We start from the raw sequence: 18,329 nt of genomic DNA, 5'->3' as shown, positions 1-18,329 counted from the left end.
TCTATCTTGAGCATCATAATACCATTGACCCTTTTCACTGGCGCTTGAACCTGCACAACTAGTTGACTGGCCTTATAATTTGTACTTTGGCCCAAGGTACTGACATCAATAACATGTTTGTCACACCGAAATCCTTTGGTCATTTAGTATACCTGATTTTATAAAAGTTTAATTGTTGCCTTGACTATCTAGCATTGTAAGACTGTTAGAACTAATGTTAGGTCTGTATCCAGAAAAAACAATGATAGTAAATATTGATCCCAGACCCATACTAACTGTTCAGAGCTTTTAATTTGGACAACAAGGATTAAACCAATGTTAAAATGACATTAAATCCTAGGCCTGGCTGGTAAAACCAGCCAACTAGTAAGAGTTGAGGAATGAGAGACAGATGGAGGGTAATGGGGCAAAAAGACAAGTCAAGCTAGCAACTTAAGTCACCCTCAATATAAGGATTCACAGATGCGGGAGACCAAAGTTACAAAAATGTAATTCTTCTAAAATAAAAAAAGGCCTTTGCCAAAGAAATGATGTGTAGAATCTATATACATCATTATCAGTTCATGTATGCATACAAAAAAATCCACATCACAAGATGCTTGTGTTCAAGTATATTCACCAACTTAATCTCCATGATTTAGCATTCTCATCTTTCCATTTTTTTTGAAATAAAATGTCCTTCAAAATTAAAAAAATGCAGAAAACCACATTTATGTCCTACCAATACATATATACTGTATAAATACATACATAAATATATTTTACATACAACAGCCATAAATTTGAAAAGGGGATATACAGAGCAAGAGGGAGGGAGTGGTGTGTGTGTGTGTGTTTTAGCTTGTGTTGTAAAATGGTTTGTCCCTCAATTTTCACATCAGGTGTTGTTTTGTGTGTGTTGGTGTCTGTGTCCACGCGCACACACACACACACACACACACACACACACACACAGAGTAGATGTAGCCATCTTAGTTGGCCCAGTAGGGGGAGCTGCCATAGCTCGACTTGTTGACTTGGCTCTTCTGCTGCAGGCTGCTGGACTGGCCACGCTGGCTAGGACCACCCTGAACGTTGAAAGACATGCGTGTTAGCATCTGAAATGCTCACTGGTAAAACCTGTGCAACAACAAAATATCTGCGGGTGTTACCTGTCCATCCTGAGCTAAATGGTGGTGCAGCAGCTGTGAGTGTGGTTGCTGGTGAGGCAGGATGTGGAGGAATGGGGCCGGTGCATAGCCTCCAGGTGCTGCTCCAGGGTTTAGAGGCCCTGGACCCCCCAGTGCTGATGGCAGACTGAAGGGAGGGGGGGTCCCCGCATGGAAACCCTGCTTATCAAAAGACTGCAAATGAAGGATGGGGGGACAAATTCAACCCAAAACTTGATTATTTATTGGTATAAACAATAACTACAGAGCAAGACTTGAGGCCCACCTGGGTCTTATTGTAAACACTTCCGCTGATGTCCGGCACACCCGAGTTGCTGGAGGTCACCGAGACGCCTAGCAGAATGACAGCAACGTTTACAGATTACAATTCCGAACAAATTAAGATGTCAGATACAGTGAGTGTTTTTTCTTCTTACCTTTCCCAGGTCCAGAAGCAGCAGATTTGGCTTGTGCCTGTGAGGAGGAGTTGTATCCTTTGCTGTAGTCCACTCCTGCTGGCCCCGCTGTCAGCTCCTCATACCCTGGACAGGTAAACAAGGTGCAGTGTTCAAACAATACACACTACTTCCTGTGCCGACAAAAGCCACACAATATATTAATATTGATTGGGAAATTACTTAACCCAAAATTAAATCCAATAAATTTCCTTAATGAATGTGAACACTTATGTTAATTGGTGTATAATTGGTATGCTCACTAACCTGAGCTGAAGGTGTGCTGGCTGTAACCGCTGGACTGCTGCTGTGTCTGCTGCTGGAAGGGGCTAGCTGAGGGGTTTCCCAGACCAAGGCCCATAGCGTGCTGCTTGGCCGAGGCTGGTCCCGGACCCCCGGGAGGAACAAACATGGTGTGGCCATACTGGAAGGCAGCAGCACTGGGTACGGCTCCAGGCACTCCAGCGTAGTAAGGCAGGCCTGTGTAGCTGTAGCCTGGAGGCAGAAAGGCCTGCTGACTGCTGTGGTGCTGCGGCTGTCCCTGGGCCTGAGGAGGCTGAGGCTGGGCCTGGCTCTGTCCTTGGCTCTGGCCCTGGGGAGGCTGCGGGGCCGCCAGGCTTGTGGGGGGTGCCGGGGAGGTGGAGTCGTTCCTGCCAAACTTTGTGACTTCACCTGACAAACAGTTGAGATGTCAGGTGAGAACAAACAGTGGATTTTAGGACACTAGACAAGGCAAGCAAAGGGTAAAAGGTTCTTTACCTGAGTAGGGGTTGTTGGCTAGGCTCCCGTCTCTACCAGAGAGAGTCGCTGTGGGACCAGGGAATGTGATTCCATAGTAATCCTGCAAAGAGGGCTAAAGGGACAGGAGAGGATCAGGAGAAGAACCACACAACAACCAAACAAGTTAAGTGAGTACTAGAGAGGAAGTGAGAAGCTGTCCCAAGAGTGTGGTTATGAGGCTCACCATTGGCAGTCTGGACTGGAGCATGTGGAGGTCTTCGTAACCATAGATCTGCTGAGAAATACAACAAAGTCAGCTGGAGACGCCGCAAAAAACACTCAAATGGATACATAGCCACTTTGTACTCTTTAATGAAACAGACTGCATCTGTATCAGTTCTCTGATGACAGTTGAACTGAAGGGACTGAGAAGATGGTACTGGAAAATATCATGAATTGTGTTTACCCATTTAAAAGAAGAACAAGTACTCTACAATGATTCTTGATCCAAAGGGGTTACTTACTGGGTATGCCGGCAGCAGCCCCCCTGGGCCCATGATATACTGGTTTGGCAGTAGAGGAGGCACTCCCTGGGACAAGTTAGGAGGAGCTTTACCTGTAAACACAACAACCAAAACTTACATATACTTTTTTGGAAGAAACAGCATGAATTCCAACTATTTGGGCATCTTCAGAGCACAAACAATGAGTGAAATCATGTGTCTGGAATGTGTGTGTGTGTGTGTGTGTGTGTGTGTACCAGTGGAGGAGGAGAGCAGGGGTGTGGTCCTCGGTGCAGAGAGGTTGGACGTGGCAGTAGCTCCATTGGAGCCGAGTCCCAGCGCTGTGCTGGCGGCAATGGCAGCGGAGTGAAGTCCACTGATGCCAACAATACCAGCGACGGTGCTGCTCATGTTGTTACCCATGTTGGCCAGGTGGCTGATGCCACTGCTGCTACTGTTGCTGCTGTTGTGGGTTGAGTGGAGTGCTGAGGGCTGCGATGACGAGTAGGAGCCAGTGGAAGGAGCCAGACAGTTCACACTGCTGTTGTCAACACTGGTGTACTGAGCACAGAGAGGACAGAGGACAGTGGTTACATTAGAATACAATATATTTTTCAGGTTTCATTTGGCAATGCTTGCATTAAATTTGTTTGAGAAACGCGCCAGATGTCACGCTTTAACCCATCTGGTAAGCCATGTGGGCTGTAACAGAGTCAGCTGTTTGGTTACATAGCATTACACATAATGAGTCATCATACAGAAGGTTTCAGGAATCATGCTCGTGGAAGACGAGACAGGTACTTACAGTTAGAGAGCTGGAGCCCAGAGCTGAGACTGAGGAATGATTGCTGACATGGCTGTAGAAGGAAGGCAGAGGGGATCAGTGTACCGTTGACATAGCAGAGACAGAGACACGCACACACAAAAACTACTAGTAACTTGCTTAAATAAACCTGTTAAAATGCGTTCTGGCTGGCCAAACATGGTAGTAAATATCAAGGTATCAGCGTTTTTTTTTTTAACATTGTCAAAGTTGGTCATCAGTCAGCCATTTGTCACCTGTTGAGTGAGTTGAGATGGCTGGCTGAGGGCATGTCTTGTGCAAGGTTGGAGAGTGTGGTGGAATTGTGTGCAGGCAGGGTAGAGGGTAAGAGGGAGGAAGGTGCGGAGGTTCCGTTGGTGATGTTCATTGACGGCGACTCTGGCTTTGGTGTGGAGGATGCTGATGAAGCTGAGTGGGAAAGAGTAGGAAGGAACAGCTTTTTATTTGTAGTAGACTCAAAATACCAAAGCCCAAGACAGATTGCTCTTGGTAGATATTAAAATAAACCTTCTATTGTAAAGGTCTACACTGGACAAATAAATCAGTAGTAGGTAACTTACTGTCCAGAGCAACTGAGGTCCTTACACCATTTAGACCATTCTAGTAATAAGAAAAACACAAGTCAGTGTCAGCGTAGCAGATGGAGACTGCACACACACACACACACACACACACACACACACACACACACACACACACACACACACACACACACACACACACACACACACACACACACACACACACACACACACACACACACACACACACACACACACACACACACACACACACACACACACACACACACACACACACACACACACACACACACACACACAAAACAGGATTCATGCTATTCCTAGGTTGGTCATTTCTGTTGTCAATTTCTACTCACCATGACTGGCCCCGTGGCCTCTTTGCTCTGGGAAAAGGCCAGTCGTGTGTGAGGTGGCATGGTCCCATCGTAACTTCCCCCCACTGTGGAGAAGTGTGAGGAGGAGGGTACAGAGGAGGAAGTGGTGGGGGCTGTTGAAGAACAGGAGGGAGGATTTGAAGAGTTGGCAGTCACTAATGAGGAAGGAGTGAGGCTGGGCAACGGCACCGAGGAGTGATACACTGGCTCTGATGAGGAGAGGGGCAGAGGCAGGGCAACGGAGAGAGGGTTGCCCAGGGACTCACTGCAAGACAACAGCAGGGACAGAAGAACAAGTTATTAGATTAAAAGTGCACGTTTTAGAATGAAACTCTTCAAATGTATGGCGTTCAAGGCTTCCTACAGCACTTTGCAGTTAAGGGGGCTGCCTAAGCAACACGCAGCCATTGGCTTAAACAAAAAAGAGGTATTTGAGCAATATCCGCCGTGTTACTCTGTCCTGTTTTCTCCCTTTCATTCCAAACTACACAGTTGACAACTTGCAGGTGGAGGCGGTGGAGACAGCCTCGGACATACGCGCCTCTCTGGATTTGTGTCAATGTCGCAGGCAGTTTCAGGAAAGTGGCTGCATTTGTCCGACAATGCACAGAACATTAGCCGGTATAAGCCTACAGCTGTCTATGGACACGGAGTGCAGAGAGCCTCCTGGACGGTGATCTGAGACTCTGTTACCTGCTTGTCAGTTAACGATTGGTTATTTAATTTCATTATGCATTCTTTTGAAAGGCTGGCTGCCAAAATGTGCCCCTTACTAGCTAATTAATATGTAAACAAAAGCGACGTGGTGGCTGGCGTCTGGTGTGTGTGTGTGTTTTTGAAGCAAAAACCTATTCCGTGCTCAATAAATGTATTTGTATGTTTGCTATTATACATATTACTGTGCAACAATAACCCCTCTCACGCAGTTTACTCATGTGCCCTCTCAAAAACTCTCTGAACATGACTTTTAATTCTCCGATTGGTTGTTTTTGTGGCACACTTGTAATGCTGCGAAAATTTGAGTAAGTGTGCCGAGAGATGAGCGCGCACAGAGTGAAGCGGTTGATAGCGAGGGAGACATGACCGGAGCGCAGTGTCTACCTGCGTCCAGAGAGTTTTTGAGAGGGCACATGATTAAACTGTGTGGGAGGGGTTATTATTGCACGTTGATACGGATAATAGCAATTTTTGTGAGTGGTAATTTCTGTTTAAAATGGAATGTAATATACTTGCAAAATGTAGTTCTCTATGCTCAAAACATAAAATATTTGCTCAGGAATAAGGCACAAATATAACACCATACAAATGCAAAGTTTCTATAATAATATATACAAAAAAGATGGAACTAGCCAATCGGCAGTGACAGTACCTGAGCGGTTTGGAGTACAGGCTTGTCTGGCTCAGTGTCCCTGCTCCATTTAAAGGTGGTGCAGGGCAAGGGGCCGGTGTGGACTCCCTGGATGCCGCACTCGCGCATTTGTCCACAACTCCAAACTCTGGCATCGCCGACTCCGAGCCAAAGTCTAGAGCTCCGAATTGGAGGTTTAGCCCGGGGATGTCAGCCGAGCCTGGCATCTCTACTGCTGTGGAGGGGATCTACCGGAAGGGAGGGAACACAGATAGTTTCAAGGACTAGGATTTTAAGTTCATAAAACTACTTGTATTTGGCAATTTACAAAAGTTTACTGAAATACATGTACTGTTGCCTTGACAATCAAGATGCAAAATCTCAGACCCACACAGGCCAGTGATAACCTTTAGAGACAGAGGTTTGAGATTGAAAACACCGGAGCTAAAAAGCAGCAACATGTGCATTGGATTGCAATTGCAACTATCTGTCCATTAACAAAAAAAAACTTACTTTTGACGTGGGAGGTATCCTTCGTTTCGGAGCTTTGAACTGTGCCCGTTGCTGCTGTGGTGTACTGCCGCCCTGAGGGTCCAGCCCTGTGCCAGGGGCAGGAGGTTTAGCACCAGTAACCGCCATCACCAGGCCTGTCTGTGCTGGTGAGCTGGTGTGGTGGGGAGCAGGCGAGGCTGAAGCAGGGGGAGTTTGTTGTTGCGATGGAGGACTAGGTTGACGTGCCAGAGGCAAGGAGGGGCCGGTGTGCCTCTGAACCAGCTGGCTCAGCACAAGAGAAGGCTCTGGCTGCAGGCCAAACTCACCTGGTGGTCCAGACACACAACAAAACACAGGGCAAGGTTTTTAGGTGTACATGCCTTTTAATACATGTGGCAAAAACTGAAAACTTGTGCATGGTTACACTATGACGTCCAACACTTAAAAACTTACGGCTGAACTGAGAGGACAGCGAGGTGGATTCTGAAAGCTTAATGTCCCAGCTTGATGAGGAAGGTGGAGGTACAGGTGCTCCTAGGCCTGGCAGTCGGCCAATGGAGGTGTTGCTTCCTTGGGTGCTGGCAGGAGGCGTGGCCTGGGATGAGGGTAGCGGACCCAAGCCAGGACCCTTCAGCTGTTCCAGTATCTGAGCTCCAGCGCTGGGCTGAGTCCTTTTGGCCTGGCCCAAGTCCCCAAAACCAGCTCCCAGAACTGACGACTGGCACAGACAAGAGGAGAGCGCGTAAGTATGTGTTTATGTACATCGATAAATGAAAAAAATGAAAAGAAAGGGTGCTGAGTATCAAAAGCAACTTTTATTTTATTTTATTGTTTTACCAGAGCAGCATGAGCATAGCTTGTGCTACTGTTGGCGTTGCGGCTGTGGGGCGGCTGCTGTTGCGGTGCCTGGTGGTGGTGGGAGTTGGTGAAGACCAGACTCTGAGGGGAAGAGGACGAAGGTGGTTCTCTTCCTCCAACCACAGGCTTCTGTAGCAGAGAAGCGAGGTCCAGACTAACACAGAAACAGTTGGTAAAGTCAATTAGAAAATGCTTGAAGGAAACCAAGTCAAAGGTCGCCAATGTAATGTGTTATAAACAAACGAGTACATTCTGTATGGCATCGATTGATCCCCAGACACTGTGTCTGTCCACTTCTCCCAATGCTTAGGATTAGTCAAATGCTGGGATTGAATTTCACTACATTGTACTGTATGATTGTATGTAATGACTAAGAAGTTTTGTCTTATTATTATTATTCTTCCACTGCCAATATACCTTTACAATATGCAATTATACAGCATGTATAATCATAACAAAAGTTAAATAACTCCTACAATGCTGACACACTTTTAGAATTGATGGAACGGAGCTTACCGACCACTTTGTCTGTAATTGTTTTTAAATTCCACTGTAATAAGAGATTGGGGCCAATGTATGTTATAATTGAGCCAGTTACTTACCTTTGCCCAGGTGTGATGTGATTCTCAGCAGCAGGTGCACATTTGGAGGTGAACACTTTGGTCTCTGAGAGCTGCATAAACAAACAAAAACACAAGAGACATAAGTGTTTTAAATATACACCAAAACATGTTATTGTGATTTGACAGAATTGTATTGTATACAGCCCCGTAACCTTGTGTCAACTCACACTAACATCCTCACTCCACTCCTCAGATGCCCAGTCTTCCATGGTAGGCCTCCAAGTAACTAGAAAGCAACCAATATTTAATCACAAAGTTCAAATACAGGTGGGATAAGTGCAGGATGCCTGCAGTTAATGCTTTTCCAGGTAAAGAGTGGAACATCTGCTCTGAAGAGCTCACCTGTCCCATCTGTGCTGTTGTTGGCCACCGTGTCCCACACCTCAGTTTGTGTGGTCCCTGAACCAGCCTCTGAGGTATAGTCTGCTGGATTGAAGATTCTGTGAGAAGAGTCATGGAGAGGTATATGTAGTTACACAGAAATAAACTGATGGGGCAGGTAGTTGTTGACAGATTTAGAAAATGATGTTACTGATAAAACATTGTCTAGAATAATAATGTTAAGAATACTTTTCATTGGGTAAAGCTCCCATTAGAAAAAGGGATACATTATTGCTTTCTGGCCTTTGGGTTTCTGCTGCTGCGCAGAGGCTGAGGTGAGTCGCGTAGGTGCGGTTATTATTTTATTCAGATACCACATCCTAATACGACTGGTGACTAAAGACTCTCAATCTTTTAGGACCAAAAACAGGTTTATATGCATTCGAAATTCAGTTGCAAAAAAAAAAAAAGGCCTCACTTGCACTCAGAAACCAAATCCAAACTAAATTGCATTTCCTTGCCTGAAAAACAATGAAAGTTACCAATTCATTTACACCTAAAAGTATGTAAAAACGCCTGTGAGTGTGTGTGCTTGCGTGTTGCCCCCATACCCCATGCCCTGGGCTGAGAACCGGCTCCCTGGTGGTCCTCTGCCTCTACCTCCAGATCCTGCATAACAGCATTCATCCAAAAGTTAACATCTACTCCAGAGTTTGACGTACTTACATGTGTTTTACTATATATGCAACGGCTTACCTCGGCCACCACCTCTAGCCCTCCGACCTCGATCTGAACCCCTGTCCACTGGCATCACCTCCACGCCATTCTCCTCTGGACGTGCTGCATGTGTACAAACAGTTGTGCATTTAAAAATGAGAAAAGACACCACATTAGTAACATTTTGTAATAAAACATATTGACGCTGGGAAGCTGCACAAGAGACAGGAGACAGAACTAACTATTAATTAATGTGAAGTTTAGACTTCATACCCTGACGGCCGCGACTGGCCCCCCTGCCCTTGCGGTTGGCAGCCGGACGGCCCTTGCTAGCCTCCCTCTCTCCTTTCTTCTCCCTGTTTTCTTTGTTCTCCTTGCTGTCTGATGGACCCTCCTTCACCAGGGGCTTCTTCTTCCCTACCGTCTCCCATGAGGTCTAAACACAGCACAGGAGAAACACAGGACAGACAACCGAAAAGAAATCAAAAAAAGAATATATTAGAATTAGCACAAACTATGTAGTTCACATGTTCCTTGTTGCACTAGCTTGAAACACTTAAAGTGTAGCCGGTAGCAAAAAAATAAAACAATAAATAAAAATATCAACACTGACAATATGCTTCAGTGAGAAAAGTAGTAAAAGTTGTTATTCACCTTTGCCTCCATTTCTGGCAGTCTGTGGTTGGTTGAATTTTAGTTTTTGTAACTTATTTTGTTAAAAATATAAATAAATAAAATAATATTACCAGACATTATACAAACATTTCTCAAAAAACGGTTACATAAAAACTGCATTGTTGGCTTATTTTTGAATTATATAGTGTGCATTCACAGTGTCTGTGTCGGCTGCCAGACACGTGTGGCAACATTCATTTTGAATGGGGCTAGTGCATTTACGCTGCGGCGGTGGGGGTCGCGAGGGGAGACGGAAAAAATGCTGGGGCAAAAATCAGAGGTTGCGCTGCGTGGCCAATCATGTAACCAGCAATCAGACTTGTCAGTCCGTTTTGAGGCGGTGTGACCTCCAATTTCCACCGGATGCATAACGGCACCGTTACGGAACGGTGGCGGAGTTATTTGGTTTCCATTAAAGTCAATGTGTGTATTTTTACTGACTGCGGAATGGCTCCGTCTCAGCTCTGGCGATCTGCAGCCCTCCCGAGCAGATACAGATTTTTTGTGCGCCGCCTTCTACGTTCAATTTAATGTTCAATTAGTCCAATAAAAGACTATTAGAAATGTTTTTCTTCTACAAGCAATGTGATGTATTTTAACTGAATACTAAAAGCAGCAGAAATGCACAACTGAGTACACAAAATATTTATTTTTTAAATCGCAAGCAATATTGTTATTGTGATATTGAACACCGTTATTGCATATTTTCCTCACATCATGCAGCCCTGGTAGAGACTTCGACATAAAAAGGAGAAAACCAGCTATTCGCTATTTTTGGATTTCCACATAAACCAAAACAACCAGGGTCACTGGCTAGCTGGCTGCCCTGCAGCCTTTCCTCGCCATCTGTGCAGAAATGTTGGGACACTCACTCAGACTCGCAACTCACAGGCAGAACAACACGTAAGTGTTTTTCAAACATTTGGTACTCGGTTCAACTTCGCAGTCAGAGCAGAAGAGGGAAAGGTTTGTACAATGGTGTGCCTTCATTCTAAAAGTCCCTGATGTTAGAAAGTGCAAACTGTCTGTCAAGGACAGCTCATAAACTGATTTTTCAAAAAGAAATTGTTTATGCAGAACAACTTTTTAGTTTTTAGTTTTTTTTTTATCTTCTGAGCATGTTACATAATCCAGTGGTGATGTGGCAGTATCCATTATTTTTTACTAAGAAAATTGGGCAAAGAGCAATGTAAAACCTATTTTCTTTACTTTTTCCTTGTTTGTTTATGTGCTGAATATGGACCTGCACTATCTACACAGGTTGTGTTTTTGAATTATCTGTCTCACTCACTTCTATGATAAGATATTTATGTTATGTTTCTTTTTCAATCAATACAGCTGTCTTCACAATGGCTTGCATTGTGCTTTACACGCGTTTTAAAAAGAGAAACTACAAGGAAAGGAAAGCACGGAAAGGGGAGGTAACCTTGCCCCTTATGACTTCATAAGGGGTGCCCTGTCCATAGGCAGAATGGGGGACTCATATAAATGTTAAAAAACCTCATAAAGTGAAATGTTCATGCCATGGGACCTTTAAACAATCCTTTTTATTCTCACCCAGCTTGTTTGGTTTGTGAAAGCAGTTTGTGGATTAATTTAATAATCCTTTGTCTCTCATCTAAATTATGATACAATTTCACAAAAACCTCATAATTATATGAACAAAATAATAAAAAAAAGAAAGTGAGCCATTTGTATTTGTTTGTGTAATGTGGTTCACAGTAGAATGTGTTGGTCATGATCCAGCTAAATGTCAATGAGCCTGCACTTTTGCAAGTTTGGGCTTAAGTACTCTGATAATGTTCTGATGTTCTGATAACACTTCCAGATTAAATATGTTTTAATCTTTAATTTTTTTTCGGGCATTTCCGCCTTCATTAGATGGCACACTTCAGACAAGAAAAGGGAGAGAGCGGGAAGACATGCAGAAAACTGTCACAGATCGGACTGGAACCCTGGACTTTCTGCGACGTGGAATGAACTTCTGCATATGTGTGCCTGCTCTACCAACGGAGCTAACCGGCCATACCTTCCAGATTCATTTTGAACAAGCTTCTGACAAACAAAACAAAAAAAATAGTGACAAATAGTCATAATTATAATCTGTTATCCACGCACAAAGAACAAGGCGCTGGTCTGAGATCTGTTGTGTAGTCTGTGCACCCTCACATCAAGATGCCAACAGTCTGAGACAAAAAACGTATTGTGGTGTGAGCAGCACAGCAACTCAGACATTTCTAAAGTATTGTAGAACAAAGCTTAAGCTGTGGCGGTGCGCCAACATGCACAATACCAGGATCACAAAAACCAGCTGCGATAAATGGAATTCAGTCATCGTTAAGGTATTAATTACACCTGCTTTTCTTACTGACACGTCAACAAATGTATTTGATTTTCTTTGAAAACAGAAGTAAAATTTTACATCTAGAGCACAATGATTATTCTCACTTATTTTCACAGTTTATGCTGTGTTTTTTTTAGCCTTTTTACCTTCATGCGTTTTTCCAAGTTTACATCCCACATCTTACTGAAAAACTGTTATTATACAGAGCTGCTGCATTGCCTTCCAAGCAACATAAATCTATTCACATTATCTCAAATTGCAAAAATGAAAATGGGGAAAATAACAATAGGCTAGTAAGTAAAGTGTAAAATGAGATTAAATGAGACAACGTCATTTACCATGTCTGAAGTGCTTTCCAAGAGAAAGTTGATGGCTCTGCTAACATCTTCGTTGCAGTCGTGGAGCGCTACCATGCACTCATCCTGGTTCTTCCCAGTCACCTCCATCAGCTGGGGGAAGCAACACACACACACAGCATATCAGAAAATGTCTAGTAGTCAACAAAGGTGTACCAGTGACAAAATACCCCACACGACAATACAAGTCACAGTGAGACAAGGTGTCCTATAGCATCAAATATTCATTTTTCGTGTGCCGACATGGAGTACTGGAGTCATGAAGGAATGACAGCATGCCCTAAATTGTACTGTAGTAGTAAGTAAAGGCAAAGTGTTCATCACCTGGTTAACTTTGTCCTCAAAGTCAGCATCATTCTTGTCATAGATCACTTGGGCAAGCCGGATCTGCTCAGCAGTAGCCTGCAACACAGAAACCATTTGGTAATTAAAAGGAGAAAAAAGGGGAGAGAAAAATATATACTCCATCGCAGATTATCATGTAAACCGGAAAAACTAAATGCAATACAATGCAACAGCTCAAGTAAGACTGGGTCATATGGGACCTTCTGCATCGAGGAATAAACCTCTGCATATGTGTGCCTGCTCTACCGACGGAGCTAACCGGCCACATCTTCTAGATTCATTTTGAACAAGCTTCTGCCAAGCGAAACAAAAAAACAAACTCATGAACAATATATATACTCCATCACAGATTATCATGTAAACCGGTGAAATGAAATGCAATACAATGCAACAGCTCAAGTAAGGTTAGGCAATATTTTTTTGAAATTGCAGATTTTTTCACACCAAATCAGATTATCCATTATAAAAAATGTCCTATAGAGAGTATTAAAGCACAAACCTAACTTATCGCCATACATATAGATAAAAAGGTGCCTCTTAAAAAAAAAATGTATTGTGATAAAAACATGACTAGGGATCTAACAATTACCAGTGTGGCGGTAAACCACGGTAAAAATGTTGACAATAACAATTACCATATTCATTTAAAATAAAATGATTATCACAGTGGATTATCACTGTATGTAACCCCTGTGTTCAATCCTTCCCAGCTTCATCTGAGTCTCCTGTAGTTGCCGCGTAGGTGCACTGCGCTCAGACAGAAGAAGGGGACTGAACGCAGCACCTGTAAACGGATTTTTGTCTCATTCCTTTCCCATTTTCAGACCTGTTGAAGTGATGTGTGTAGCCCAGCTCGTAAGTTAAAACTATTCTCGTAGCTTACAAAACTCTCATGGGTTTTACTGCCTCGTTATCTGTGTCAATATTAAAGCTATGTGTATTAAAGGTGTATTACACTGTTTGCGCCGTTATGGATATGTGTGCTGTAATAGATGTGGCTTATTCTCAGTTTGTGTTACTGAGCAATATGTTACATTTATGTTAATTATTACAGATAAATTAAAGTAATTCTTAGTATTGTTTCTTGTTATATGCTGGTGGCTAAACATTTAGTTTTGGTAAATAATGTTCATAGTAAGTCAAATGCTTATTAATGTGCATTATCAATTGCTTATAGTTAAGAACCACATCCACTTCATGTACTGTTTTCTATTCTTTATATTCATGTTTTACTGTCTCTATTACATGTTTTAATGTTTGGTGTGTTGCATGTTATGTGGTGTTCTACAAAGTTTAAGGATGTCCTGCCTTAGACTGTAAACCTAGTTTACCCTTGGGTACCAATAAAGTAACCTGAACCTAAGCTACACATGTAACGTTAAATACAACTTCATGTTCAAGTTGTAAATTAATCTTCCTGGATCTCAAAGTCAGACATTTTTGGTTCAGTAGCCAGTTTTCACAAGCCCATTGACTATATTTTTGTAATATAATATACACTGTTACACTTTTTTAAGCTTGTGTAGGCCAATTAGTGCTTTCTGAACATATTGAACACACTTTAAAAAATAACCACAAACTGCAATAATTTTGGTCACCATAGCCGTGAGGCCGAGTAGGGCGTCTTTGCTGACCGGATCCTTTGAAAGATTCTACAATTTGTATTGGTGCGCTAACATTTAAACAAATTAAAGGGTATACCAGATACAACTTGGGAAGGACTCACGATTCATCTTTTTTAAACATGCTATCATTGGTTTATTCATTTTATTATTAGCAGTAGTATACATTCATTGACATGTAGGGTGAAGAGCTCCACGGATTGCTACAAATCGTCAACAGCTTCCCTTTACCTGTATGGTATGCTATGCCATTTCTCCTCACCTCTTAAAATGTATCTTTAATGTATTAAATTGTTTGCCATTGCATCAAGATGCGTATCTCATTGGCCTCAGACCAGCGATGCACATTCCTTCTCCACATGAGTCTTGAGCTCAGGAATTACAGAATAACATAATAATGTTTGGTTTTAAATGACACGGTCAGAAAAGTATTATTTGTGCCTCCAATTTTCACTATTAAAATGTAGGCTAATAATAAATAACAAGGAAAAAACTTTCAATATTGACCAAGAAGGTCTCCAGCCATAACGTGTGCACTGTGGATTTTTTGCCGACAGTAGTGTATTGTCTCACAATTTCTAAACCTTAGAGAAGTGTGCTTTTTAGAAGATTCCTCATATTCATGTTGTTGTGGTGGCTCACCTGTATTTGTTTTTGTGGTTGTGATGTGTGAGTGGCAGCAGGCAGTGCTTTTTCCCGAGGGCCCCGGGCCTTGTCGCCGCCCAGCGAGCTCATCATATACAGTATATACAAAACTCTGTATGTACAAAATAGAAAAATCTGCAAAGAAAAAGGGAAGGATGAGTGAAATTATCCAAAAGACAAACACATTCAGTTAATTTACAATGTTGGTAGCAGAGCCTCAAAACTTTCCATTGTGCAAGTGCATAGAAGGAAATAAGTGTTTAATAACAGAAATATGTGTTTTGAGCATAACTGAACCTTATTGCACAATTATGATGAAGGCTGTAAGACACAGAGTTGATCTGGTGACACAACAGCCCTGCTGAAAATCTAGGTCAAGGAGGGAGACCGACCCAGTGTCCCCTTACAAAACGCACAGACCATAGAGAGTGTGAAATAGAGCAAACACTGCACACCCTGACTCCACATCCCCTCTACATAACTTATACACACATACACATTATATATATATATATATATATATATACACACACACACACACACACATACATACGCACACATATAAATACATAAATGTCAAACTGCAGTAAAATCCTCAATTCTTCTGTGTGTATTTGATAACGGAGTTCTGTACAAGTTATGCCTTGCTGCAAATTGGGTATTATACTGCATAACCGAGCACTAATAATTTCCAATAGTAAATAAACACTTCTCACAACCATACGCACACAAACATTGCTTTATCCGTCTACAAATACATAGAAAAGGTGATTGCTCAATATGTTGTAATGAAAAATATTGCAAACCGAGCTGCAAGCTTTAACTGTGGTGTACATTACTAGAGTAATAACAGATATCCCTGGTGATCCATTTGTTTTTATGTCAGAGAACAATAGCAATCCAGTTTACAGTGTCTGACTGACGTTTGCAAATGCACTGCTGTCATTGGCTGTTGTACTGGACAAAGCTAATGAAAAAGGACGACTCGACATTAAGTATACATTCAGTGAAAAATTTCTTTTTAAAACTGAGAAACCTACGGCAGCAGCTACAATTTGTGTGTAATTAATCCAATATTAACATTTAATTACAAGTACGAGTCTCGACGGGCTAAAGAGATAAACAACAACAAAACAATCATTCTGTAACTGCACATCTCAATTGTTCATCACAGTTATTTGGACATACACATACGATAAATCCTATTCAAGTTAAGTTACACGTAACGTTACGTGTTTAAATATATTAGCATCTACCTGGTTACAGCTAACTAACTAACACTTAGCTCGATATTATTATTATATTATAAACCAAGCGGCTCGTTGTTTTGAACCAATGCTATTGGTAGCCGTTGCTGTCAGGTCACTTATTTCTGGAGTCTTTATATGAGACTAGCTAGCTATTTGATAACGGTTGACATTGCATGTCTATCTTGCACAAACAAATCACATTATCGTAGCGTCGTTTTCGACTCAACACTGACCGACTTGGAGCTGTTGGTACTAGGGTCCCTTTGTCCTCGCTAGCATGGACTCATGTTAGCTACTTACATGCTAATGCTGACACTATACTGTCGATAACGTTTCTGAACAAACGATGCAGCGAGGGTGAAGCTAGCTAGCGATGCTATCTAAATCTGATCTAAACTGACAGACAACGATCGTCTATCTGGCTTGCTGATGTCTTATATGTATTTATAAATCCGCTCAGTTATCTAACGAGTCTGGCAGTTACATCAGGCTTGCCCTCGACATCTTATCAACAGACTACCCAGCCAACAACAAAGCTTTGAAATCTAAAGAAAAAGGCCTCTCTCTCAGCAGAGCACAATCCCATCCCGACATTGCTCGCCGGGAAACAAGACAACAGAAAAATTGCGAAACACATCCCTCACAACCCCGTTTAAGCAAAAAAAAACAATATAGCAACCAACTATTTCAGCGAAAACGCGCTTACGTTTATGGTTTATATGCGCTGAAATACAAAAACTGAAATTGAGAAAACATAAGAAAAATAGTGTTTTTATTACCTTCTAACACGCTTCACTCAGCCAGCAGCAGACAAGGTGGTCACGTGACATGCGCTCGCGCTGCCGTGGTGGACGCTCCCCTCTTTAGGTAACTAACTTCCTAAAACGCTCAGCTCAAATCATAGACTTTATAAAAGATGTATCGACGCACGTCGTTCAATCTAGGATTGGCTCTTATACTTTTATGTCGAATTTATTTTTTCTCTGTTTTTCGTATTAAAGATGCACACAGTTACACAATTTCTACAGTATGATGTAGGCCTCGGGGGAAAATATGTATCACAATTTTTAAGCTTAGAATTGATATCATGATTATCTGCCATTTTTTTCTCACTAAGTGTAATATTTATTGCACACATGAACCATGACAAAACAAATTTCAGTACCAAATATAGATTATGGCACCTATAGCACATTGCGCATCACCACAAGCCTGTAAACAAAGATGCTTCAGTGAAGAGAATCGAGACCATTGCAGCGTGTGGGAGCGGTTTAAAACCTATTTTATACAGTCTATGTTTAAACCTCGTAGCATTTGAGATGCAGCCAGTTCGTAAAATTAAATGATAATCAATTAAATCATTAAATCTTATAACGATTAACCGTGCAGGTCTAGTTTAATGATCACAATATTCTACGGAACGCACACCGCTCTACCACAGGGACCTTCTGTTCTGAAAGCTACCATATGGTTTTATATTGTTAATGGGCCCATATAATCAAACAGTGACCCATTTAATTAAATAACTCTTAAAATTGGATAAATTATGTCAAACATTAAAAAAAGTTACATCAATATACATTTTATTTTATTATGTCCTTTTTTTTTAAGATAGCTTGTTTTCCCCCCTGATGTATATATCTTACAATATCCTCAGATTCAGTCATTTGTAAAAACATTCATGAGGCATGTATAAAAAAAAAAAAAACAGGGCATTACCAAGACAGATCAATCCACACACTTCCTCAGACATATACATAAAAATGTATGCAACTGTCCCTATGTATTTTACACATACATATACACATTTATATATAAAATACACTTTACAAGTGTTGGTTAATTGCTCCATTTGTGGTCGTAATTAGGGTTTCTCTTTTTAACGTCATTATCATGAAAACTGGAAAAAAGTTCCAAAATTATGATCGCCTGTGGCAGTCTTTCACAGAAAGACCCAAGGAAGGCAAAAACGTAACTGAAGCCTACCCTGCCTCTACCAAACAAGGAAAAGAGTAGAATCTCTCACACCTTGGTACAAAAAAAGAGAAAAAAAAAATTGTTTTACAACTGTCACAACAAATGTATGTGCCTGCAGCATCTAACTATAGGGTAGAGTCCAAAATTCTCATTAGTACTCCATGCATCCTTCTTGCTGGATGGTTGAGAAG

The 18,329-nt window shown here is 41.9% G+C and overlaps 1 protein-coding gene across 4 annotated transcripts; it reads right to left on the bottom strand.

The window, feature by feature from the left end:
- Positions 1 to 272: 272 nt before the first annotated feature.
- ubap2a (ubiquitin associated protein 2a) lies at positions 273 to 17,041 on the bottom strand. 4 transcript variants are annotated; one of them, XM_034869900.1, is made up of 27 exons: positions 16,941 to 17,041; positions 14,909 to 15,046; positions 12,624 to 12,701; positions 12,282 to 12,392; positions 9,198 to 9,360; positions 8,964 to 9,047; positions 8,819 to 8,876; positions 8,229 to 8,326; positions 8,054 to 8,112; positions 7,866 to 7,936; positions 7,243 to 7,417; positions 6,859 to 7,123; positions 6,427 to 6,731; positions 5,935 to 6,161; positions 4,548 to 4,830; positions 4,210 to 4,249; positions 3,886 to 4,057; positions 3,632 to 3,683; positions 3,084 to 3,387; positions 2,848 to 2,939; positions 2,568 to 2,618; positions 2,363 to 2,456; positions 1,871 to 2,275; positions 1,586 to 1,690; positions 1,435 to 1,502; positions 1,152 to 1,343; positions 273 to 1,067 (listed from the first exon to the last, which is right to left on the bottom strand). In XM_034869900.1, the coding sequence occupies exons 2-27, from the start codon at positions 15,002 to 15,004 to the stop codon at positions 972 to 974; spliced, it is 3,744 nt and encodes a 1,247-aa protein (XP_034725791.1). In that variant the 5' UTR covers positions 15,005 to 15,046; positions 16,941 to 17,041; the 3' UTR covers positions 273 to 971. The 4 variants fall into 4 exon arrangements, with proteins under 4 accessions (XP_034725791.1, XP_034725794.1, XP_034725793.1 ...); XM_034869903.1 differs by having other exon boundaries at positions 1,152 to 1,328; XM_034869902.1 differs by having other exon boundaries at positions 2,568 to 2,615.
- Positions 17,042 to 18,329: the final 1,288 nt, after the last annotated feature.

Source organism: Etheostoma cragini, chromosome 4 (genome assembly GCF_013103735.1).
Source record: "Etheostoma cragini isolate CJK2018 chromosome 4, CSU_Ecrag_1.0, whole genome shotgun sequence".
Lineage (NCBI taxonomy): Eukaryota > Metazoa > Chordata > Actinopteri > Perciformes > Percidae > Etheostoma > Etheostoma cragini.
Note: the sequence above shows the minus strand (reverse complement) of the source record. Positions and strands in the feature narration are given on the sequence as shown.